A 26333-nucleotide genomic window follows, 5' to 3' on the forward strand; every position below is an offset into this window, starting at 1 on the left:
CATGTAAAAAGGTCTTTTCAATGGGAAATTCCCCTTCAATTTAACCCTGCAAAAAAAAACTGTTCCAGCCAATCTTTGACATATCCCAAGCTATGATAATCACCCCAAGAAAAATCCAGTTTTGCATTTATGGGAAGGAAAATAATTAACTTTTTGTGTTTTTACTTATTAATATTAATGAGGCTTAAAGCCACGGCTACAGAAACAACCTGTTCTTGGTAAGGCTCAGAGAGATGCTGGAAAATTAACATGTCGAAAATGGACTCAGAGTGTTTTGGTTCACGACAAAACACTCAGAGTGTTTTGGTTCACGTGGACCTCAAGACACTAAATAAAGGGTTAGTCCGGCAGCGTGGATCCTGGTCTGGGGTGTGAGGGAGGTCTAAACATAGAGGTGAGGTTTTCAGACGCAGGTGAGAGCTAGAGTGGAGCGCTGATGACCTCACACCGCTGAGTGACCGGCCTCTTGCCAGATAACTAGCCGGGGGGCACGATGACCTCTGACCTGCTGTCAGCTGGTCGGCCGCTTGAACATGCAGACTAAAACTGAGACTCAAACTAGGCGTGAAATTTAAATAAAAAGTAAAACCTAATGACAAAACTGAAACTTACTGACACTAAAGTCTAAATGAAGGAAAATAAAAGTCATAGTTTTCGGGGGGGTTCAGTCGTCTTTCTGTCAGTTTGCAGACAAACAGCTGCTGTACCATATAGCACCAATACACGCGCGTGCCGACACACACACAAGCGACATGATGATGATGACATCACTGATTGTGATGGAGTGTTACCAGAAACTGGAAACTCAAGACGTCCAAGTCAAAGCTCTGGAAACAGCAATGGCTGCAGGGCTTAAAATTTGGCGCGGGTTTGCGGGAATCCCGCACATTTTCCCGAATTCCCGCATATTTTCAATTTATAAAGGGAGAGTAATCCCGCAATGGTTTGTGTGGACCGATCTGTGTTCGTGCGCAACGTTGCTGCATTCAAACGACTGGCCAAATTCCACTTCCTTGGCCAATTAGCACGCTAGCTCTGTCCACTCAGTCCTCTCTCGACATCAACGCTCCCCTGCTGGTTTCTCGGTGGATACAGACAGCTGCTTGCAAACGTGATAGATCGCAGGCTAAAAAGGAAAACTACGTCGTCAGAAGGGGGAGCCGCTCAGAAAAAACAAACGGTCGAACAACAAGGCGGTTCTAGTGGTAACGTTAACGTAACACCGAGTAACGTCAGTGTCAGTGAGGTAAGAAATCGATAGTGACAATGACATTAATAACGTTAATTCTCCCGATGCCGAGTGCCAGTGATGTCAACGTTGTTGATGATCCAGAGAACGAGAAGGACGTTAATGAACCCGAGACACGCAGCACCCATAATGTAAAGACGAAAAAGATCAAACCTAAAGATAAGTTTCAGCAGAAATGGTAAATACTATTTCCATGGCTTGAGGCTTGAGCAAAAGGAGGCTGAAATGAGCTGCTCAATTTGTAAAATGCATGATGCTGTGTGAATTACATAGTGAATTCAGCTGCTTAACATTTTGTAACTATGTACTTTTATAATATGAGTTAAGTAGGCTAAAGCAGGGGTTCCCAACCTTTTTTGTGCCAAGGACTGGTAGATAAATGTAAAAAAAAAGTCACGGACCGGTTGTCAATTTTAATGGTTTTAGTTAGATATATATTTACTCACCAGGTGGCGACAAAGGGTAAATAACAGCATTTTGTGTTGTACTGTATAATGTAGCCTACAGTATTTATGTTTTTGTTTCAACTACAAACATAAATAAATCCGGATTTGAACCCCTACTTCAAATTCTACCTGAGTCTATTTTTAGTTGAGTATTTGCACTTTTACTGGGAACTCGGGTTAGTGTCTCGCCCCAAAGTCTATAGACCCCCCCCCCCCCCCCCCCCCCCCCCAAATTTATAAATCCCCCCATCTGAAGAACATAAGGGGGGAATTCCCCCCTAGTTTTTCAAAGTGAATTTTAAGCCCTGGGCTGATCAAACAAAAATCAATGCTGCTGTCCAGTTACAGTACTACAAAAGCTGAAGGTGGACTACAAACAGACGACAGGTGAGGACTACAAAGCAGGATGGCCGCCCGGGGCTGAGGACAAAGACACGGTTGACCCATGGAACGTTTCCACCGGCAACACCAAGTAGTGGACTGGACTCTGACAAACTCATACTGTAGTGAGGTTTAGCAGCAGGAAGATTGACAAGTTGCTGGTGGAGAGTGGAGAAAGTCTCGGGACAAAAAACCTCACCACTTCCTACAAAGACAAATCTTCTTCTCCCACAGAGATGTGTCAGGTGATGGAGGCGTATGAGGACAAGTACAGAGGGCGAGCCTCAGGAGCCATGCTCCTCAGACACCTCGTCAGACACCTTGTCACCTCAGACACCTCGTCCCCTTCATCTCCACCAAGGGGCTGCAGGATGTGTGTGACATCCCCCTGGTGATCCAGATGACGGACGATGAGAAGTACCTGTGGAAGGACCTGGCGCTAGAGGAATGCCACCAGTACGTTGCGGAGAACGCCAAGGACATCTTCGCCTGTGGCTTCCATGTAAACAAGACTTTCTACAGGTGAAGATCCAGAAGCATATGTGACCTTCAACCAAGTCAAAGGTGTCTTTGGCTTTACAGACATCCAGGCAGACATCCCCTCAGATTTTCAGAGCAGGGTAGAAAATTAACTGTTTTTAAATAACGTCACCGCTGTGAAACTATCAGAAAAACACGGTTTTCTGGCGCTCTCTCTCCCCATGTATTGTCAAGCTCACTCGACCACATAAACACAGAACACAGCAAAACAATGTCCAACCACAAAAATACACCCAGGGGGCAGCGTCGCTCCACATAAACACACTGCCACAGTATTGTCTGAATCATAACTGATGTTTTTCAGGGGAAACTTTTCTATAAGTCTATAATGTTTTTTAATGCAATAGTTGCATAGTATACCTTAAAATGAATATGTGAGATTTTAAATGTGTAGATTTGGTTGTGTGTAGCCACGTCTTGCTACCTCTAACAGAAATACATTCTACTATTCTACTTATACTAAATATAGTCATTAGTCAGTGTTATGGAGAAGGACAGTAAATGTCAGAGCTTCATGAGAATGTGCTAAAATGATGAAAAACCTCTGGACAGTGGGTATCCGGGTAGTGTAGCAGTAGATTCCCTGCCTACCAACACGAGGGTCGCAGGTTCGCGCCCCCCGTGTTACCTCGGTCGGGCTTGGTCAGGGCGTCCATACAGGCGCGATTGGTTGTGTCTGCGGGTGGAAAGCCGGATTAGGGGTATGTGTCGTGGTCGCTGCACTAGCGCCTCCTCTGGTCGGTCGGGGCACCTGTTCGGGGGGGAAGGGAACTGGTGGGAATAATGTGATCCTCCCACGTGCTACGTCCTGCCGGTGAAGCTCCCCGCTGTCAGGTGAAAAGAAGCGGCTGGGGACTGCACATGTGTCGGAGGAAGCATGGTGCTAGTATAGGGCTCTCCCCAGATTGGCAGTACAATTGGCCAAGGACAATTGGGGAGAAAATGGGGGGAAATCAGAAGAAAAAAATAAATAAAGAAAAAAGAAAAAGAAAAACTTCTGGACAGCAGGACACAGAAACACAAAGTTGAAATGTTAACAGACAGACCACAGACCGCAGAGGAGAACCAGGTGAGGTCAGCGCGTATCATCTGTCAGGCAGATTGACTCACCTGTGCAGAGGAAGAGGAGAGGTGATGAAGCCACACCATCACCATGACGACGCCTGCAGCCTTCATCCTGGACAAAACCCTCAGAAGCGGAGCGAGACTGGAAGCGGACCGGACTCTGCTCTGCTGCTGCTCAACTGACACTGCTGCCTTTCTCCAGGGAACATGACACATATCTGAGAGAGAGGGGGGGGGGGGGGAGGGAGAGAGAGACACACACACACACAAATGCTGCAGTGTTTACACAGTTCTCATTTATTTGTATTTACATTTCCACATTTTTCTATTTGTTTGTATCTTTATCGATCATAATACTCTATACTCTTCTGTTGTATTTCTAAGTTTTACCCGAGTTTTACCTACCTATTTGATGATTACAATGTTACACAGCTAGCTCTGTTTACACACTTCTTTATTCTAATATATCTTTAATTGTGCAAAAGCACACACACACACACACACACACACACACACACACACACACACACACACACACACACACACACACACACACACACACACACACACACACACACACACACACACTTGCTTTGGCAATGTAATGTACAATATGTTTCCCATAGAATAAAGCCCCTTTGAAATGAATTGAGAGAAACAGACATAGCCTACAGATAGAGAGAGAGAGAGAGAGAGAGAGACAGAGGAGACACACAGAGCATACCTGCATTTTCTGGGGTGTCGGCGAATGTCAAAATCAGTGTTGTAATCTGTTGTTCTGTGAATTTATGCTGCCTTGTGAAAAAATGCTTGCGCTGCTCTATCAAAACAATGTTAGCTTATCTGTAAAGGGGAGACTCATGGGTACCCATAGAAACCATTTTCATTCCAATACCTTGAAGTCAAGGGAGCCCTTTGAAAATAGTTTTTCCCTCACCAAAATCTAGCCTAACTTTGGAGCAGCCTAACTTTAGGGTGCCATGGCACGAGTCCGATACCTCACGAGTCCGACACCTCACGAGTCCGAAAAAAGAGGCTAACTTCCCCCAGACCCTAACCCAAAACCTAACCTCTCCCACCCCCACGCCTAAACCTAACCTCCCCCAGACCCTAACCCAAAACCTAACCTCTCCCACCCCCACGCCTAAACCTAACCTCCCCCAGACCCTAACCCAAAACCATGAGGTGTCGGACTCGTGAGGTATCGGACTCGTGAGGTATCGGACTAGGGGGCAGTCCCCAACTTTAGCCCCTTCCCGACAAGCTAGCGTGACATGGTTGATACCTCAGGTCATCTAGTTTCATAGCAGATACTTCTGCCGTTAAAACTCAGCCCGCTATGCAGCCATTTGATTTGTATCAATATGAAATTGGGAGATTAGCAGGAGAAACTTCCAATCAGGAGCACAGCAGGAGAAAGGGTTAAACATAGAGAGACTCCCGCAAAAACCGGGAGTGTTGGCAGGAGAGAGAGAGAGAGAGAAAGAGAGAGAGAGAGAGAGAGAGACACACACACACACACACACACACACACACACACACACACGCACACACACACACACACACACACACACACACACACAGGAGACAAAATGACACTGATCCCTCCCCTAGGGGGGGGGGGGGGGTTGGGGGTGGAGCCACCTTCAATTGTGATCCAGAAATAGAGAGTTAATGACAAGGCAGTGGAGGACAGAGAGCAACATGTGGTAATGACAGAAAGTCTGCAGTGAGTGTGAAAGCTGAGCCTGCCGTCTGGATCTGTTAGTCTCAGTCTAAAGGCTGCTGTCTCACTGGGAACGATTGCTTTCGTTCCGTTCCGCGCCCGAGCACGATTGCCCCCCTCCTCCCCTCTCCCCCGCTGGTCAGCCTTCACATTACAACATTTCTTCCGCGCTCGGGAACGGAACAGAGTGCACTTGCTGCGTCATCATCAACTATGCCTGGAGTGTATCCTCGCCCGTGTGTTGTCTATGTGGTTTGGAACGGTTGGCGTTCACATTCGCAAGCGTTCCCGTGCCCGGGCACGCCGAAGTGTTCCCCCCAGACCACCTTTTCAAGTGGATCCTGTCACGGTTCGCCCGTTGCGCGCCCACCCGGGCACGCAACGCAACGCAACGCAACGCAACGCAACGCAACGCAAAGTTCACACTCATCAAACGTTCCGAAACTGGGGTCAGTTTGGGGACAAGTGTGCTCGGGAGCGGTACCAGGCCGTTAGCGGGTTTATGAGAAAACCGATAAACACACCTAGGCTTCTGCTGAATCAATTGGATATGATCAAGACGACAGCGCTATCCAAGCGCCGGGACGGAATCAGCCGCGCTGGAACTATTATCAAGTAGGGGGTGCTGTAAGGAATACAATTTTACGTTTTTTGGACTTTCATCCATATTTAGAAGAATATTTAATTTTAAATTAACATTACGATTATCACTCACTTTCATGTAAGCACCTGCTCTCCCTTTAGTCGTGTTACACTACAACAGACAGCAACACAGGCATAAACACTGAACTTATTATTATTATTATTATGGAAAACCAGATTATGATGAAAATCAAACACTTTTGAAGAGAGAGCGTATGAAATAAGATTAGAGCTGGGAAGCACAAACTGTTTTTTAATGCATTTTGTTGGTGGTATAAACACAAGACAGCCAAATCCAACAATTTCGAAAAATCCCATTTCTTGCCACCAGGGGGTGCTGCAGCACCCTCAGCACCCACCTTCCCGCTCCCTTGGGACGGACCAGCTGCCAGTATTGAGGAGATAGAGCGGCCGGTCTACCTACCATCGCCAGGCGTAAGGTAGATAAGCTAGACTTCAATGATCAACAGCCTGCCCTTGTTCTTTCTTCATGTTAAGGATATTGGTATAGTGATACATTCCCCCGATAATAGACATGAGTTTGTTTAGAATGTTGAGACCAGTCCGTGACACAGTCAATGTCCACTCACAGACTTCGAGGTGAGTTCCCGCTATTTACTAAGTGCATAAATGCAGAAATCAGATTATTGCCAGTTACCTGATCTATTCTGTTACCTGTTTATTGTGTACATGTACAGTAAACGCACTCAATGACAGAGCAGCTCGTCTGGATCTGTTAGTCTCAGTCTAAATGACAGAGCAGCTCGTTTGGATCTGTTAGTCTCAGTCTAAATGACAGAGCAGCTTGTCTGGATAATCACTCTCCAAACACATCTGCTGCTTGATGCTCTCATCCACACCAGGGATCAGGACAAACCGCTTCAACAGCTTCTGGGGGCAACTGCTGTTCGTTATAAACGGCAGTTTGTGGTGAAACCTCTTTGAACCCTAACTGCTCCTTCATACTTTAAGCTGGGCACTCCATTTAAACTTTAAACAAGTCTCCGCTTTTAGGTCTCTATCACCTTAATTCAGCTTTAATTTAGCTTTTGTGTTTGAAAAATCGCAGTTTATGTTTTATGCTCTTTTCAGCCTTTATATCACCGCACGATGGCTGCCGCTGGTCTACGTCAGTGGGCTTATGGGCTATATCGATGTCCTGTTCGGTGATAGAGATTTGCAGCAGCTCGGTAAGGGTGGCGGCGAGGAAAGGCGGCCAGACTCTCTTTTCTCTGGTACATTCAGCAGTCTGAAGATATATCGGGCTCTATCGTGCCACTGGCCTTAAATTATTCAAAACGTGCTCATTGGAGAAGTGCAGTAAACGAATCACAATGTCCCTTTTATGTTCCATTTCACGGAACGATCCAATCCGCTCAGAAAAGCACGACCAAAGCGCTCTGAGCTCCCCCCTACCTCTTTCATCCCGTCTGTCTCCATATATATTAATATGTATTATATCATGTGTGATAGAATCTAGGCCATATTCTATCACACATGAATGCAATAGACTACTTGCACAACTCCACTACTTCCTGAAATGAGTAGGGCAGTTTGGTTTCCTGTCCTACACTATTGGATGAACTGATTAATGTCAGGTGTGCCTGACTGCTGCAGTCACAACAACAGTGATCAGGCACACCTGACATTAATCAGTTCATCCAATAGTGTGGGACAGGAAACCAAGATGCCCTACTCATTTCAGGAAGTAGTGGAGTTGTGCAAGTAGTCTATTGGGCTCTCTCATCAGGACAGACATGAACTAGGTGCAGTGAGCCTGCTGTCCAGCAGGTGGCGCTGTTACCTTTCCTCTGGCTCTGTGTGTGCAGCGGTGAAGTGTGACGTCTTCCCTCTGACGCTCGGCTCAGAAATCTAAAGAATGTCTCTTCATAAACACTCCGTCACATGTGGCGAGTCAGACTATAGAAAATTGTTATTTATGTGAATCTGAAATCACTAATTAAAAGGTTCTTCTTAAAGAACCAAACCTCATGAAGGGGCAGTGTAGTGACAAACAAAACTGATTTACAAAGTTTCTCATCAAACTGTCAACCATCCAAAACACTTTATTGACTGTTTTCAACTTTGGCGAACTCGCAGAAGAATTTGTGGTGATACGAACAAGAGTCAGCAGCTGGTATTGAGGTCCACACCACACAGGCAGGAAGTGGAGTGCTGCCAGAGAGTTGCAGGTGGCAGTCAGAGGCACCACTAAACGTGCACAGGCCCGTAGCTACCATTGAGGACACCGAGGTCATGACCTCGGTATTTTCCACACCAAAAAAAAAAAAAAAATGTTTTTTTTTTTTAAATAGCCCCGGTCCCCAGATCTATTAACTCATTGAGTGCCAATGACGACAGCTGTCGTCAATTCAAATACTGACGTAGAGTGCCAAAGACGACGATTGTCGTCAATTGCGTTTTTTGACGAAGCCAGATCTATGTCCTGTAACATTTTGGGACATGTTGAATGTCTATAACCTATTTTACCGAGCCATTAGGTGGCGACAGTGCTCTCCAGATGACAGAAGTGTCAGGAATACAGCCCTTACAAAGCCGTGATCAAAGACAAACCGCGCTCATGCTGCAGACAGAGCCATCATGTAGATGGCTCTGGGCTGCTTGCCAACAGCAATCAATCCGCGCACACAACTGCAGCTCCTCTGCCTGTCTGTCTGTCTGCATAGTTTCTTCACACGAGTACCCACCAGAAAGGCAGCACCCAACGCCGAAGGGCCAACCCTTACCTGCAGTCGCGTTGGGCATTTCCTCATTGCTGCTGTGAGCTGCCAGGAGCCGCGCGGCGCAAAAACAGAGGCTCCGAATAGACTTTGTGCGTGTGGGGAGGAGTTGGCAGCTGACTCGGGGAGAGGCGGGGAGAGGGGGGGGCAGGCATGCACCACAGAACTAAACCAGGTCACATCATCAGAAAATATTAGCTAGAGTCAGTGAATGTGCTTGAAATAATGCATTTCACAAAAGGCTGAATATCTCAGCTTCCTGATAGAAAAGCATATTTTTGCTGTTTTTGACCTATCTTCTCCGGCTGATAACTAAAGAACGGAAAATGGTATCAATAAACTTTTTTTTGCTGATGATACAATAGAGTCTCCTTGTTCTTTTTGCGTGTTCGGTGTTTACATAGTAATATCACACAATATTCTGTGGGCCTCGAGAAATCACTGAAAACGCTCTGAAACTCTGGCACTGGGAGCGTCCGTTCTCCAAAAGTGGCTGGCACTCAATGAGTTAATCTGTCATTGATGTTTTAATGCGACAGTTGATCGGAAATGCAACAATTCCCCCCCCCCCCCCCCGATTTTTTATCCCATTTTATCCCCCATTAGTGCTCACTTGATTTCTCAATCCTGGTTGCTACTCCATCCTCTGCCGATCTGGGGAGAGCCGAGACTGGCTCCATGCTTCCTCCGAGACATGGGCAGTCAGCCAACCGCTTCTTTTCACCTGCCAGAGGAAGCTTCACCGGTAGGACATAGCACGTGGTAGGTTCACGCTATTCCAACCAGTTCCCCTCCCTCTGAACAGGCGCCCTTAACGACCAGAGGAGGAACCACATTAGCAACCAGGATATTGCATGTTTTTGTGAAGGGGGTTCCTATATGAAGGAAACCCCCGGGAGGCACGGGAAGAACATGCAAACTCCACACAGAAAGGCCCTTTTGACACCCCACCCGGGCGGTAAGCACTCCAGGACATGCGGACGGGCACGCATTCCTTCAGCGTTCACATCGTCCCAGGTGGGAATCGAACCCACGACCTTCGAGCTGTGAGGCGATAGTGCTTACCACTGCACCACCGTACCTCCCGGAAATGCAACAATTTGCTTCCTCTCTGTGTGCTATAGAAGGAAGAAAGATAACTCACAACATTCAGATTTTGCATTGAGGCTAGATTGGGGCTAGACTTTGGGGACAGTTCTATTGAAGTGAATGGGTAAGTAACTCCCCTGTAAGTGACGTTTGTGTAGATGGGCCATTGTATTTAATTGAGCAGTATTCTGCCATGTGACCTGTATGCAGAATATAAATTATATCATATGGGGAGACATTTATTTTTTGTATCATTTTAAAGCAACAGCACAGTAAAGAGGATATTAATCTAACATGATGTATGTAGTTCTTTATAGATCTAGCCTCTTCATTTTGCTCTCAAAGTGCACCAGATTGAAGCATTTTACTTTAAAATAGACAAAATTTTCTATCCGAGGGGGCATAGCCCCCCCTCGACCCCCCACGCCGCGATAAAATGACCTCGGTATTTCTCAAACCCTGGCTACGGGCCTGAACGTGCAATGTGTAATACTTGATCCAAACGAATAGGGGGCAGCATTTCACCTCCTATCACCCTTCCTCCTCCATGAGAAAACAATGCACTGCACTTTGCTGAGCATGGAGCTGGAGAAGCAGTAGATGACACGATCCAGGGCCAAGTTCAGGAAGTTCATGGCGAAAGACATGTTGGTGAGATGCGTGAAGGTGTAGAAGGAGCTTGTTTTAAGTGTTTGCGACAACAGATGATTTCTGTCTATTTGTCTCCGCCAACAAAAACAATTCCCTCAGAAGTGCACTACCAAGTTTTGCCAAGCAACCAACAACAGGTAAACTTGCTGCCTGCAGTTTCCCGACTGCAAGCTAGCTAAGCTTATGTTAGCTACTTTGAGGTTAGCACAGATTTCAGTTTACCGTTGATAATTAAAGGAGAATTACGGTTTTTTACACCCCGGACCTTATTTCCAACTTAAAATATGATGTTTTACTCACCCAGATAACTTTGGTTTCATTCGGATCCCCACAGAAGATATTCAGCTCCAAGTAGAGTCCTGGAACAGGCTATAACGTGCAAAAACAGGGCATGCGTAATGCACTCTGTAAACAACATATTTTATGTCACACCGTGGTTTATTATGGTTGTTATATAATATAGAGCAGCTGTCACATTGATAACACCTCCAGCTCACCCTCCCACTCCTTGTGTAATCCATACGTTATTCCAGACCGGCTCAAATAAACACACCATTGAATTCATCGTCCATAATCTCGAGATCAGATATCACAGCCAGCATGCTACAGATCGACTGCTCTGAGCTCTGAAATCTGCCTTGCAGGGCAGAGTTCGAGCTCAGAGCAGTCGATCTACAGATCGACGCCTCTCAGTCAGAGCGTGGGTCTCCCCTCAGTCAGAGAGCGTGGGTCTCCCCTCAGTCAGAGCGTGGGTCTCCCCTCAGTCAGAGCGTGGGTCTCCTCTCAGTCAGAGCGTGGGTCTCCTCTCAGTCAGAGCGTGGGTCTCCTCTCAGTCAGAGCGTGGGTCTCCTCTCAGTCAGAGCGTGGGTCTCCTCTCAGTCAGAGCGTGGGTCTCCTCTCAGTCAGAGAGCGTGGGCCTCCTCTCAGTCAGAGAGCGTGGGTCTCCTCTCAGTCAGAGAGCGTGGGCCTCCTCTCAGTCAGAGAGCGTGGGTCTCCTCTCAGTCAGAGAGCGTGGGTCTCCTCTCAGTCAGAGAGCGTGGGTCTCCTCTCAGTCAGAGAGCGTGGGTCTCCTCTCAGTCAGAGTGTGGGTCTCCTCTCAGTCAGAGTGTGGGCCCCCTCTCAGTCAGAGTGTGGGTCTCCTCTCAGTCAGAACGTGGGTCTCCTCTCAGTCACAGAGCGTGGGTCTCCTCTCAGTCACAGAGCGTGGGTCTCCTCTCAGTCACAGAGCGTGGGTCTCCTCTCAGTCAGAGAGCGTGGGTCTCCTCTCAGTCAGAGAGCGTGGGTCTCCTCTCAGTCAGAGAGCGTCTGCCTCCTCTCAGACGCCTATGGGATCATGATTATGTTGCTTGATCCCATGGACACTCAACTGCACCAAAATAGCCTGATATTGCTGTTTGATATATTCAAAGTACACCAAATCCATAAAGGTCTGTCTGAAGGTATGTATTTGTTTCTGACTCTGGGAAAGTGGGAACACAGTCAAATTCCCCAGAGACTACTGTACCTCAACTATCTCTTCAACCAAATCAGAAATGTAGGCTATTCTATATGTTATCTCCTTTTGATAACTACTGTAATAACTAAATAATATATATATTTTTTTACTTCCATTCACTGAGCCTCCCTCCTCTGAAACAGTGTTGGAGGACCGCCTTCCTGGGGAGGCCCGCCTCCCACTTTGGAAACCTCTGCTCTAAAGTGTGACATGATGACTTTCCATCAGCTGTTTTTCATCAGGGAGCTGTTTGACAGATGAGGTTAAACCCCTCCTCCCTCCCTCCCTCCCTCCCTCCCTCCCTCCCTCCCTCCCTCCCTCTTGGATCCGCTCCTCTCTCCAGACGGAGCTTGGTGTCTCCTCGAGCTGCATCTCTCTCTCACAGCGGATGTCCACCAGACCCCTCCCTGTCCTCTGTCCCCTCTGTCCTCTGTCCTCTGTCCCCTCTGGGGCCTTTAGAGACAGCAGCCCGGGGTCTGACAGGAGGGGAGTGAGACACATGGTTAAGATGCACTCTGTTTCCTTTGTCCGAGAGTTCCCACTGCCCTTTAAGATTGTGCGTAAACAACAACATGTAAGTGATGATTTACCTTTGAATTATCGTTAATTGTTAACGGCAAATATTCTAAGTGTTAATCTATACCTGATTCATGCTTTGATGTAGTGACTGGTGTTTGGATGTGGCAGCTATAGTCCTTATTGACAGTTATCTGTAGTGTTATATACAGTATTGTAGCTGTTATCTTCGAGTGTTATAGTCTAAATAGTATCTTTTGTAGATGAGTTACAGTTGACTTAATTCAATAATTCATCAGGCTACCTGCCAACTTGATTAAGGTGATTATTCTGATGATTGTATTCTTTGTTTCCTTGATTGTATTGCAGAAGCACACAAACAACATAGGCCTACACACACAGGGACAGCATGTATGAATTACAAAACTTGGATGCGTCTATCTGGACTGGATTCCCTCACAAACCGGGCGTTGTACCATGGTGGTGACAATCTCCTGAACACCCGTTTCTACCCCCGTCTGGTGCCGGACCGGGCAGGGCCAGCGCTCCCGGGCGGCAGGCAGCCACAGGCCCGTGTGAAAAGCTGTGATTTCTGGAGACTTTTACCCACTGCCGTCAGTCAGAAGCAGCACAGATGGAGACATCAGTTTGACATCATGGTTCACTTTTAATGGCATCGGTTAGCCAGAGACACGCCATGCTGTTAGCGGTCCTGAGGCTGCTGCTGTGTGTGTCGCTGTGCAGCGAAGCTGTTGCCGCTCAGCTCACAAAGAGCACTTTCACTCCTCATGATGAGTCCGCGGAGAGGAATGTGCCGAGCAGGAGATGGCGTGCGCTCAGCGGGCAGGACAATGGACTGAGGCACGGTGTGAGCGCGCAGGCCGCGGCTGGGTCTCGGTTGGAGACCGCACAGCCGTCCTCTGGTGGAGCGGAGCCTCCGGTAAGGGCAACGGCTCGTGCCGGGGCCGGAGAGGAGGCTTCGCGCACGGATGGAAATGGGGTGGCCGGTGAGCCGCAGGGAGGTGCCCGCGGCCGTGGGAGACCAGAGGAATATATAGAACAACTGAACCGGCGTGCACGCACCTGCCACCCAAGGTTATTATACTAGTTGACTTAAAACTAAAAATTTAAACTAGGTGTGAAAAAAATATTTTAGTTTCAGTTTCAGTTAACTATTTCAGCTTTCAACTATTTTAGTTAACTGAAATAAAAGCTAGACTTTAGAAAAAAATAAAAACTAACTGAAACATTATTGTGTAGTCTACTTACAAAACCAACTATAAAATAAAAAATATGTCTTCAGATGTGTTTAGTTTTGGTCTTTGTCAATTTGCTCAAGTGTTTGGCCGAATTCCACGAAATGTAACACAGCATTTTCTCGGGCCCCAGCAGCGCACCCGCCAATTTAGAAGTCAATCGGACGAATGGTTCTCTAGATATGTGACAGCCGTGTTCTGATTGATCGAATTGCACACAATTTGAGACTATACTTTCTTGGGTCCCCACCAAGTTTGAAGTCGATCGGATGGACGGTTCTCCAGATAAACCACTTTTTGTGTTGCCAGTAGGTGGCACTATGACTATGCGTGTGTCCGCATTGCATTGCAGCTAAATTTGAAGAAATTCCGTCAGGTGTTCCTGAGAGATCACGTTAACGAGAATGAAACAGGCGGTCGTGAGGTCACAGTGACCTTGAACGTTGACCTTTGACCGCCAAAATCAAATCAGCTCATCCTTGAGTCCAAGTGGACGTTTGAGCCAAATTTGAAGAAATTCCATCAAGGCGTTCCTGTGATATTGCGTTAACGAGCATGAAAATGGCATTCATGAGGTCACAGTGACCTTGAACTTTGACCTTTGACCACCAAAATCTAATCAGTTCATGCTTGAGTCCAAGTGGACGTTTGAGCCAAATTTGAAGCAATTCCATCAAGGCGTGCCTGATGTTCCGGACGGGCGGACGGCTGGACAGACAGCCAACCTGAAAACAAAAAATACAATAAAAATACAAAACTATAATAACTCTGCTGCCCCCCACAGGTCCGGACACAGGCGGTGGAGGCGGAATGCAAAGCACAGCAGGAGAGCTGAGAGGGACCTCCGTCAGGGACCTGCAGCTAACCCTGAAGCTAACCCTGACCCTGAAGCCATGGCTCAGGTAGGGCCAGCGGCCAGCGCACCGCCCTTCAACCAGAGCGGTGACTACGAGGACTTCACTCTTCCGGACCTTTCCGACAGCACGCCGTTCGTCCCCATGAACACCCGCACCAGACGCACACAAGTGAGGAACCCGTTCTACCCGCTCGGCGCAGACGCTTACGGGGCTTATGCCGTCGTGCTCACCGCCGCCGCCATCTTTGCTGTGGGGATAATCGGTAATATCGCAATCATGTGCATCGTCTGCCATAACTACTACATGAGGAGCATCTCCAACTCTCTGCTGGCCAACCTGGCGCTCTGGGATTTCGTGGTCATCTTCTTCTGTCTGCCTCTGGTGGTTTTCCACCAGCTGACCAAGGACTGGCTGCTGGGGGAGTTCTCCTGTAGGATCATTCCCTACCTGGAGGTGAGGAGGCCGCTCAGGTTAGAGCTTCATGCTGCTCCTGAACCGATTCGTTCCTACAGTGTGTTCTCAGAGTCCTATGCCTCCCAGATGTATTATGGTATTGGCACATAATAGCCCCCTTTCCACTGAGGGCCAAACCGTGCTTGAACTTAGTTCCTGTGCTGACCCCTTTCCACTGGGTTGGCCTAGGAGGCCAAAACCGGGCTGAACCAGCAACTCAAGTTCCAAGCTGGATTTCCTGGACCAAAGTTCTTGGGCTTTTGGCCTTCAGTGGAAAGTGGTCTATGTAACATGACAAAGGGTCCTATGTTCCCAGGGCCATATGTTCCCTATAGTCTCTCCCCAGACTCAAATATTACATTGAATCGCTGCGCTCCACATACTACATAAGTGAGTCTGTGCCACTTCACAGCCACTGCTGGCTTTTGAAGGCGGGTTGAAATTGAATGAGTGACAGGTCGTAGCACCGATGAGAGAGCGGTTCGAAAAATGGGCTGCGCCTCCCGTGTCGTCTGATCGCATAGTCGTTACTGATTGGGGAAGATTGAATTTATCCCTGGCCAAGTGAACGGTTCCCTCCCACAGCCGGCTGGGAGGAAACCGTCCCAGACCCAGAGAGAGCTCTGCAGCATGCAGTAACGTAATGTATCAGCGTAAGAACTCTCATGGGTCTGGCGTTGAGACTAGATGTTCCCAAGCTCTATATAGCAGCTCTATACAGCACATAATGAGAACCTGAAAAAGATGATCCTCAGCTCTGTATTCACTTATGACAAGAAGCAAAAAGTAAGAAGCGTGAGAAAAAATATAGTTTCGACTTTTTCCCCGTTTTTGTTTTTGCTCCAAGTGAAATGTTTCATGGTCACTTATAGAAGGATTTGACTAAATGTCTATGGAGAAAATGAATGGGGAATTCTTTCACTGTTGACCTCTATCTCAGACTAGAAGATGGAAATGATACGAGTTGACACTTCTGTGTGAAAATCAGGCGAGGGCTGTGCTGTTGTTGTGGAGAGCAGTGGCGGCTGGTACCTTTTTTTTTTTCCAGTGGGGGCGCTATACCAAAAATCTAACATTATGACTTGGCCATCACCTCGTGGCTTAAAATTTCATTTTTGAAGCATGCATCTTCATCTTCTTCAAACTGTGTCCCCCGGATATGGGACAATTTGAGGATGATGTTGAAAGATGTAATTTCCTCGAATGGGCGTTTGTCATAGAACTGTTGCACTATAAGTTATAAATCAGAACACACAACCAGTCGCATAAGTAAGTGAGGTCTCTTCCGCCAGAACATGTCGGTGTTGGTGTGACGTATATTGTGCGAGATGAGAGATTTGATTGAGCGGTTTCATACAAAACTAAACTAAACTAAATGTTACATTTCAGTTTTATGACAAACTGTGGCTTTCTTGACGTGCAAAGTATTCTTTTAAATTGAGGAAAAATCACGCGGGGTCCGTGGCACAATTCAAATTGGATCAGAAAATGATTGCCTTTCGCCGTTGACTATGACGCTTTTTTTTTTTTTAGGCTGGTGCGTAGCTGAAGCAGGAAGTAGGCGGTGACTTTGGCTCTCTGTACAGTCACTGGGTAGAAGTTACATATGCGTGGCTTCAGCACGCAGGAGGCCTGCCTACATTGGTCAACGTTTTTCAAGCCACTGCCGTATGCTAGGTTGTGAGCTAGCCTTGTTTCTTGGTGAAGGTTGCCGGGTTGTTTCCCCATCCACCACTTTCTGCCAGTTTGTGACAGTGAGGGAGGAGACAGAGACAGAGGCTGACTGTGTTTAAGCTGCTTAGTGTCGTCCTTTGTTCCAGCTGATGACCCACATGACAGAGGCTGTTTCATCTGCTTCCTTTGCTTTTGTTTGGACGTTTCTCTCTATTGTTTCATGTAGAGGTCAGAAATGTGTGTCTTTATAAGCCGCATGGGTTTCTGTTTTACCGCACTTCACATTTGATATTTATGTATATTTTTACGGCGTGGCCACTAGGGGCCGAGGCATCTATAAGAGGGTCTGTCCATGTCTGTCTGTCTGTCTTTGTGTGTGTATGTATGTATGTACAGTATGTATGTATGTATGTATGTATGTATGTATATATATGTATGTATGTATGTATGTATGTACATACATACATACATACATATATGTATGTATGTATGTACATACGTACATGTATGTATGTACGTACATACATACATGCATGCATGTACAGTATGTACTGTATGTATGTATGTATGTATGTATGTATGTATAGTATCTATGTATGTATGTATGTATGTATGTATGTATGTGTGTGTGTGTGTATATATGTCCCCACGAAAGAAAGAAAGAAAGAAAGAAAGAGAGAAAGAAAGGAAAGAAAGAAAGAAAGAAAGAAAGAAAGAAAGAAAGAAAGAAAGAAAGAAAGAAAAGAGAGAAAGAAAGAAAGAAAGAAAGAAAGACAGTGGCCAGGTCGCCGATGTCACCCCTTTAAAAATAGAATGAAAAACTGTTGGAAACCCCCTTTTTTCAAGTATTTTATGAAACGCCTATGGAAAAATGAATGGTGGATAATCCCTTGGTACATATGCCGAACATGGAAGAGGGCGTGACTTTGGCACTCTATTGTTTTTGAATGTGAGACCCATAGCGGCAGAAAATTAAATATCTCTCAGCTTTTGTACTGTCTCAGTCTGTGGAGGAAACACACCATCTGAACAATCTGAGCTGGACTTTCCCTTCATGGTCGGGTGTGAACGGCCACTTATGCCTCAGACTCTTTAGCAGGGGCGGGGTCATGTGAGGGGGCGGGGTCATGTGAGGGGGCGGGGTCATGTGAGGAGGCGGGGTCATGTGAGGGGGCGGGGTCATGTGAGGGGGCGGGGTCATGTGAGGGGGCGAGCCAGCTGGCGTCCGTCCGGACAGCGATGGTTTACACGACCTACATTCTCTGGCTCTGTTCTCAGAGACAACCAAAGCCTTTCACCAACACACAGCTTTTAACATGTCCTCATTACATCCCCAAGTCTGGAGACAGTCAAACATGTCCAGCTGCAGTATTTCACCTGTCAGCCTGTCATCACAGTGAGGGTGTCTTGTGGGGAAAGAATGTATTTAAAGTGATAATATGGAAGATTTCAGTTTTGTTCTCTTGGGTGACACCTATTGGCGATGAGTGGTAATTGCAGGTGAGATCCAAACGGCGTTATTATGTGAAATTAGTCAGTGTGTTTGGCCATAGTAACCACCCGTAATGCTAACAGAGACTGGAGAAAAATGTAGCTTGTTATCCTACTTCACACAAGAGCTGTCAGGAACCTACAGTAACCTACAGAGTGAGTCTATTGTGTTAGCTCCGCCCACCCTGTGAACCTACAGTGACCTGCAGAGTGAGTCTGTTGTGTTAGCTCCGCCCACCCTGTGAACCTACAGTAACCTACAGAGTGAGTCTATTGTGTTAGCTCCGCCCACCCTGTGAACCTACAGTAACCTATCAGAGTGAGTCTATTGTGTTAGCTCCACCCACCCTGTGAACCTACAGTGACCTGCAGAGTGAGTCTATTGTGTTAGCTCCGCCCACCCTGTGAACCTACAGTAACCTACAGAGTGAGTCTATTGTGTTAGCTCCACCCACCCTGTGAACCTACAGTAACCTACAGAGTGAGTCTATTGTGTTAGCTCCGCCCACCCTGTGAACCTACAGTAACCTACAGAGTGAGTCTATTGTGTTAGCTCCACCCACCCTGTGAACCTACAGTAACCTACAGAGTGAGTCTATTGTGTTAGCTCCACCCACCCTGTGAACCTACAGTGACCTGCAGAGTGAGTCTATTGTGTTAGCTCCGCCCACCCTGTGAACCTACAGTAACCTATCAGAGTGAGTCTATTGTGTTAGCTCCGCCCACCCTGTGAACTTACAGTCAGAGCCATATAATAGAAGAGTTCCGACATCTCCATTCACTCCAATGGACCAGTTTTTTTCCAGGAAGTAGAAAGTGGAACTCTTGAGTAAAAAAAGCAGCACTGTCGAGTTGCAGCAAAATAGACAGTTTGTGTTGTACTTTGAACGGGGTTTTCATCCCTTGAATCAAATTGTACATTATCAGCTTTATTTTAGCATGCAAAAGTAGCGCGAGACCCATTCCTGGCTGTTCATTGGCTAATGAGTCTCGCATTTTGGTCCTCCGCTGACGCCACTCTCTTACTAGAGGACACTACCTACAGTAACCTACAGAGCGAGTCTATTGTGTTAGCTCCGCCCACCCTGTGAACCTACAGTAACCTATCAGAGTGAGTCTATTGTGTTAGCTCCGCCCACCCTGTGAACCTACAGTAACCTATCAGAGTGAGTCTATTGTGTTAGCTCCGTCCACCCTGTGAACCTACAGTAACCTATCAGAGTGAGTCTGTTGTGTTAGCTCCGCCCACCCTGTGTCACCACAGACACCAAGTTCATAAATGCTGCAATACTGAAAATGCAAAGGCTTCCATCAATGGGCCATAGGCTCAAGTTAGATAGATGTTAACACACATTTATTTAGATGAAAATCGAACGTATTATCACTTTAAAATACTGTAGAGGAATTTGTCTTGCTGACAGTGACTATGTTTACACGCACAAAATATTCAGCTTTTTTTCTATTCCGAAAAAGATCATTTTCCTACTGAGCTGTTTACCTGGCTAATGAATATTCCACTAATCTGCCCGTTTACATGCAGCTGTGCACACTCTGATTACTGTAACGTAAAAGGACCCCATGACGTACAAACCTCCCTCTTTCATGCGTTCAGGGGGCACGGTGGCGCAGTGGTAGTGCTGTCACCTGACAGCTAGAAGGTCCTGGGTTCGATTCCCGTCTGGGACACTGTGGTCACTGAGGATGTGTTCCCCCCCATGTCTTCAGTGCCCACTGCCCAGGTGAGATTCCTTAAAAAAAAATGCTCAAGTGACATCACTGATGACATCATCACTGATGACATCACAATCGTGACTGACACTGACACCCACTTAGCCAATTTTAACTAAGATAATAAAGTGCAGATTGTAAGCTTACAAATGATACATGATGATAAATTGAAATCTGAAAATAGTTGAAGAAGATAATTATGGTTATTTGAATGTCCGTACTCCTAAAAGCAACATTCAGACAAAATAACCCTGAAAGTTGGTGAACAAGCTTGCGGTTTGCGGCTAACAAAGTACTGTATTTAGTAATTTAGTCATACAACTGTTGTTCAGTATTGGGTGCATTCTTCAACATCGAAACTTGCATGCATGTATATATAGATATTAGATATACCCCCCAAATAAATAAATAAAGAAAATGTAAAAATATTGATTTGTGCACACGCATACACACACACACGCACGCACGCACGCACACACACACACACACACACACACACACACACACATATATACAAGCTTCCAACGTTCTCCGCTTCATACTGAAGCATGTTGTGCACGGTGTGACGTTTCTCTCCTCTCCCCAGGTGGCCTCTCTTGGTGTCACCACCTTCACGCTGTGCGCCCTGTGCATCGACCGCTTCCGTGCCGCCACCAACGTCCGGCTGTACTACGAGATGATCGAGAACTGCGCCTCCACCGCGGCCAAGCTGGCCGTCATTTGGATTGGCGCTCTGCTGCTGGCGCTGCCTGAACTTCTGATCCGACAGCTGGTCACCGAGGACGGGGACCCGCCCGATGTGACGCCCTGCGAACGCTGCGTGGTGCGGATCTCCACCGAGCTGCCGGACACGCTCTACGTCCTCGGCCTGACGTACGACGGCGCTCGCCTCTGGTGGTACTTTGGCTGCTACTTCTGCCTGCCTACGCTGTTCACCATCTGCAGCTCCGTGGTCACCGCCCGCAAGATCCGCCTGGCCGAGAGGGTGTGCGTCCGCGGCAGCCGGAAGCAGATCCAGCTGGAGGGCCAGATGAACTGCGCTGTGGTGGCGCTGGCCATCCTCTACGGCTTCTGCATCATCCCGGAGAACATCTGCAACATCGTGAGCGTCTACATGGCGGCCGGCGTCCCCCGGCGGACCCTGGACATCCTTCACCTGGTCAGCCAGCTGGTGCTCTTCTGCAAGTCGGCGATCACCCCGGTGCTTCTGTTCTCTCTGTGCCGGCCCTTCACCAGAGCCTTCCTGGACTGCTGCTGCTGCTGCTGCCAGGAGTGCGGCCCGGCCGGGGCGTCCGCCACCGCCACGACCGGCGAGATCGACAACGAGACGACCGAGCTGGAGCCTTTCAGCAGCATGCGCAGGGGCGCATCGCCGTACAGCGTCGCGGGCACGCACTGCTGAAAGCCGCAGTGTGGCCAACGTTTCACTTCATTTCTTGGACGCATTTATGAAATGATCTGATACATGATAGTTCTGATAGTTCTGATAGTTCTGATAGTTCTGATAGTTCCAGGCCCGTTGGAGCACACAATCACTAATAGACCCTTCTCATGGGGCCATTTTGTGTTGAAAAGGCAGGGTAAACACAGGTGCAAGCAAAACACTAATGAGGGTTACCAACTTCCATGATTGGAATTTGGAAACCCTCATTAGTGTTTTGCTTGCAGCTGTGTTTATTCTGCCTTTTCGCCACAAAATGGCCCCCATGAAAAGGGTCCATTGGCCATTTAGTTGGCATGCAGCCTCTCCTCTCTCTCCCCCAGGGGGACTTTCGTAGTCCACTTCCCTGGCTGATTTCAACTCCGCTCAGGTGTGCTCCATCAGTAGCTAATGGATGGAGCTCTCCATGGTGCTGAACCTGTCTCCACTGATGTTGGCCACTAATTAGCCTTTTTTTTTTACCATTTTAGTCGGCCCTAATGACCTAATTCAAAAATCCAGCCCTGTCACTGCTCAGGAGGAGGACCCCTTCCTGCCTGGACCCGTGCCAAATATGAATGCTGTTATATCAGGCCAACGGGCTCAACTACATGGAAACAGAGGTTTGCTTATTGATGTGTATGATGGTGGTGTGAGCGTAATGACATATCAAATTCACGAGCGCTTTGAATATGAATAGAAATGAGCCCACACCTCTGTGGAACACGTGTGGGTTTTTACTCCAGGACAGAGCTGACTGAAGGAGAGAGAGACACTGTCCACTCTCTGTTTACACGATTGATATGAAGGAATACGCAGAGTGAAGAAGTCATGCTTCCTTTAATACCACTGGTCAATAAGTAGGTCAATAAAGTACCGCAGGAACCCAGAAAAAGTCAGTAAGTAAGTTTGATTTGACAATTTAAAACGTACATAATAATACTGCTTCACAGAAGACAGACTTTATGAAACATCACAAACTGCCGAGGATTAAAACACAACACAGCCACAGGCTTATTTCCATTGTGGTCCTCTGGAGGAAAAGGAAGGGGGATGGCTGACAGGATTGTCAGGTGCAAATACAATACTCACAAACTCACAAAACATAAATACATATAGAAATGTACATAAAGTACAAAGTTATAAAGCTAGGTACCTACCTATTCTAAGAGACTGGAAGCCAACCATTTTGTTATTGCTGTCTTAAAACTGCTCTGTGCCTCAATAAGCTTGTTCCACTCAATGAGTACAGAAAGGTATTCTTACCTACTAGAGTCCTACATTTAAAAAGTCTGATATTTAGAAGATAGCATCACGCTGGTTCCCTCGTCTGGAAATCAAGGAGATTTTTGTGCAGGGATTTTGGTTAGATGGCTGACATAAGGTCTGTGTGGTTAACACAAGTTTAGGAAACTGCGATCTTTGTGTTCAGCAAGATCATCTTCACAAATGATTACCACTTTTATGACTTTTTTTTATCAAATTTTCATTGAATTAAATTTTACAACATAACAAAGAAAGAAAAACACAAGAACCACAAACATCTACAAAAAACCTATACATACACATACACAAACAATCAGATTCACTCAGAACATAGCCCCCCCTCACCCACAGGGGGATGACCAACGACATCTCCATGACAGCCAAGTCCACAGCTCAAGATGCCTATTGCTCAAAAGGCAGAGTATGAGGAGCCTTCCATCTCTGAGCTAAGGCCCAGAAACAGCCAACACCCATGTGATACGGGTGTATGAGTTTGTTCAGAAGGGGCTCCTCCAATCAATGACCCAGCACCTTAGCAAATAATTTGACATCAGCATTCAGGACAGAGGGCGATCTTTGCCTTTTTTTCAAGAGCAGAGTGATTATAGCGCTGTTAACATCCCTGGAGAAAGAACCAATATTTCATCCATAATTAATCATATTGAGAATCAAAGGACCAAGTTGAGGCCAGAAAGTTAATAAGAATTCAGGAGGAATCCCATCAAAACCTGGAGATTATATATTATCTATCTATATCTATGAAGATTAGGGGCGAAAAGTGTGAAACGTATTGTTGATTTGCGTGGGATCTGTCACCAAATACCCCTGTGGTGATGGTGATGGTGGTGTGGATGTTATATTGGCAAAGGCTCTGAGTCTCATAGCTAGTGATCTGCTAGAGCGAGTGCTTCTCAACCTTTTCACATCCACCTTATGAAAGTATGAGACGGAGGGAGCTCGTGTACCAGCAGTGGTCCCTACCACAGGTTGAGAACCTGTGGTAGGGACCACTGTGCTGGGGCGAGCACCTTCAAAGTAATGTTTCTGACCTGTGCATTGTATGTGAAATTCAGCCCGTTGTTTAAGCAGTTTTATGCAAATTGGACGCAAATGCAATATAAAGCCTTTCACTGCGTCCCTATACGTGGATTGTCCACGGAATTGTCATTGAAAGTGATTAATTCAGCAAGAGCAGATTAAAATTGGTTTATGAAACTGTCATAAAAAGAGGTGTTAAAATGCCAGTGCGGTGCCCACTGCCCGGTTTCTGCCCGCGCAGTAAGGTTGTCCCTGTGGATCACAGCCTTATGGTCTGAGAGAGCGAGTCCACGTCAATACTGTCACTTTTATGACTTTTGAAGCGTAACTGCGAGTTTTAAAAACCACGATTTTCAGAAAATACTTAAAAATGATCAAAATTGTGTTCATTTGTGACTATTATCTTGTTCATTTGTGACTATTATCTTGTTCATTTGTGACTATTATCTTGCTGAACACAAACAAATATTGCACAACCACAGACCAGCTTATTTCAGTCATTTAACCAAAATCTTCATACAAAAATGCCATTAATTTTGAGACGAGGGAACCAGGAAGTGCTAACATCCCGGTTTTAGGACTCATTCCCATGGTACTCTATACAGAGAAACTACAAAATTCTGAGGAAAACCTCCACTGTTACCCATCAACTCAACTCATTTTGTGTTTATTGCATGGACAAGGGAATAACTAGTTGCAAGGGATATGGTAAGCGCCTTGTGATACCTACTTATTTATCAGTGGTAATTACCCAATAATATACTATCATTTACCATTTACCAGGTAAATATTTAGTCATTAGGAGACTGTAAAAAGAAGCGTTTCCAGTGAATATTAGAATTTATAGATTTTTTTTAATTAACTCACCAGTATTGTTTCTGAATTTGCACTCAGTCTTACATTTTGTTTATTTTTTTGTGTTTGTTATTCATTGGTCTTTCTTTAGTTCGTCATGTGTGAGTGAGTCAAATATGGAACGCAATATTTTGCAAATGGCTGGTCGTATTCTGTTGTGTTTTGCCATTGTTGATTCTTGTGAATCAAAGTTCTGCCTAGTTATGTAACTTTATCGTTATCCGCTCTGTATTTGATAGCAGAAAGCTGCACTAGACACTCGAGCCAATCTGTAATGTTGCAGTGTTTTTTTTTAGCCAAGAGAGAAGTGTCACTTTAATAAAATAAAAAGAAGTTGAAGAAGCTTTACTTTCTTGTTTTAATTTCTCCTGCTGGGCACATCTGATTCTCAGAAAGAGAGCCTTAACTGATCTGATCTCCTTGTTACTTAAGCAGGAACCCATGTGGCCAATTTAAGGACCCTGTGAAGCTCACATTAATTATTATCTGACGACTCACCCAGTGTTCTCCGCAGCGATTTGGAGCGTCGTAGGCGTTGTTGTGATCTAAATAGTACTCCAAGCCAGTCCTTGAATGCGCTCCGTCGGGGCCACATGGCAGCGTGCTGTTACTCCATGTAAATAGACAGTTTTCTTCCCGTGTTCTACCCATATCGTCATTATATGACCCCTAAAGAAACATCAGACTGCTATTCACCCCTGGGCTATTTCCACTACTCTTTACAGGGATCTCATTTCCTCATTCGGGGTGAGTTTCACCAACCAAGTCAGTACACAGCCCAGCCGGCAGGAAAGTCCCGCGAGACTTTCCTGCCTGCTGGGCTGTGTACTGACTTGAGGAGAGTTGGTGAAACTGCCTCTGTCTGTCTGTCTGTCTGTCTGTCTGTCTGTCTGTCTGTCTGTCTCTTTCTGCTTCTCCCTGTCTGTCTGTCTGTCTGTCTGTCTGTCTGTCTGTCTGTCTGTCGGTCTGTCGGTCTGTCTGTCTGTCTGTCTGTCTGTCTGTCTCTTTCTGCTTCTCCCTGTCTGTCTCTCTGTATGTCTGTCTCTCTGTCTGTCTGTCTCTCTCTGCCTCTCTGTCTGTCTCTCTCTCTCAATTCAATTCAAATAGCTTTATTGGCATGAATGTAACAAATACAATACAGTACCCCAGGGATGATGTATTTTTGTAGGCTTTATCCAGAAATCGCCACCATTTTGGTTCTTAAGTAGAAAAAGTCTGTGGGGTTTTAGAATGGGGATTGCACTTAAATGCATAAGGTCTGTGGTTAACAAAAGTTTATGGGAACGTGAATTTGGGTTCAGCATGATACTCTTCACAAACGTGAATAACTTGTATGCCTTTTGAAGCGTTTTATAAAAATCGTGTTTAAAAAAAAACGCATTTACGTTCCAAAAGTCGTAAAAGTTATTCCCAGGCTCCACCTACTGTATGATGTTGACTTCAGAAATGGGGTTTGTCTCAGTTCCCCAGTTGAAGCATAGGGCTCTATCTTCCCAATGGCGGTAATTTTGCGTTAGCGGCCGTTTTGCGCTGGAATAGCGCCGCGGAAAGCCCTAATTGTGGGCGTGTCGGCCCGCTGCGCTTCACGTCATCTCGGCGCACATCTCCGTATAGGCGTGTTTATGCCCAAAAGCATTGTGGAGGTGTGGTCATGCCCATAAAACCACAGCGTCACGTCAGCAGCTTCCTCCTCACTCAGAGGGACTAGAGCAGGGGTCGGGCAAACCTATGACACGTGTGTCACCTCTGATGGC

At 46.4% G+C, this 26333-nt stretch overlaps 1 protein-coding gene across 1 annotated transcript; it reads left to right on the plus strand.

Moving 5' to 3' along the window:
• Positions 1-13238: 13238 nt before the first annotated feature.
• Positions 13239-21402, plus strand: LOC310800666 (prosaposin receptor GPR37-like; the record flags this gene model as incomplete). Its single annotated transcript, XM_083663286.1, has 3 exons — positions 13239-13636; positions 14582-15107; positions 20587-21402. The coding sequence occupies 3 exons, from the start codon at positions 13239-13241 to the stop codon at positions 21400-21402; spliced, it is 1740 nt and encodes a 579-aa protein (XP_083519412.1).
• Positions 21403-26333: the final 4931 nt, after the last annotated feature.

The sequence above is a fragment of the Poromitra crassiceps genome (genome assembly GCF_964638095.1).
Source record: "Poromitra crassiceps genome assembly, chromosome: 30".
In the NCBI taxonomy this organism is placed as follows: Eukaryota; Metazoa; Chordata; class Actinopteri; order Beryciformes; family Melamphaidae; genus Poromitra; species Poromitra crassiceps.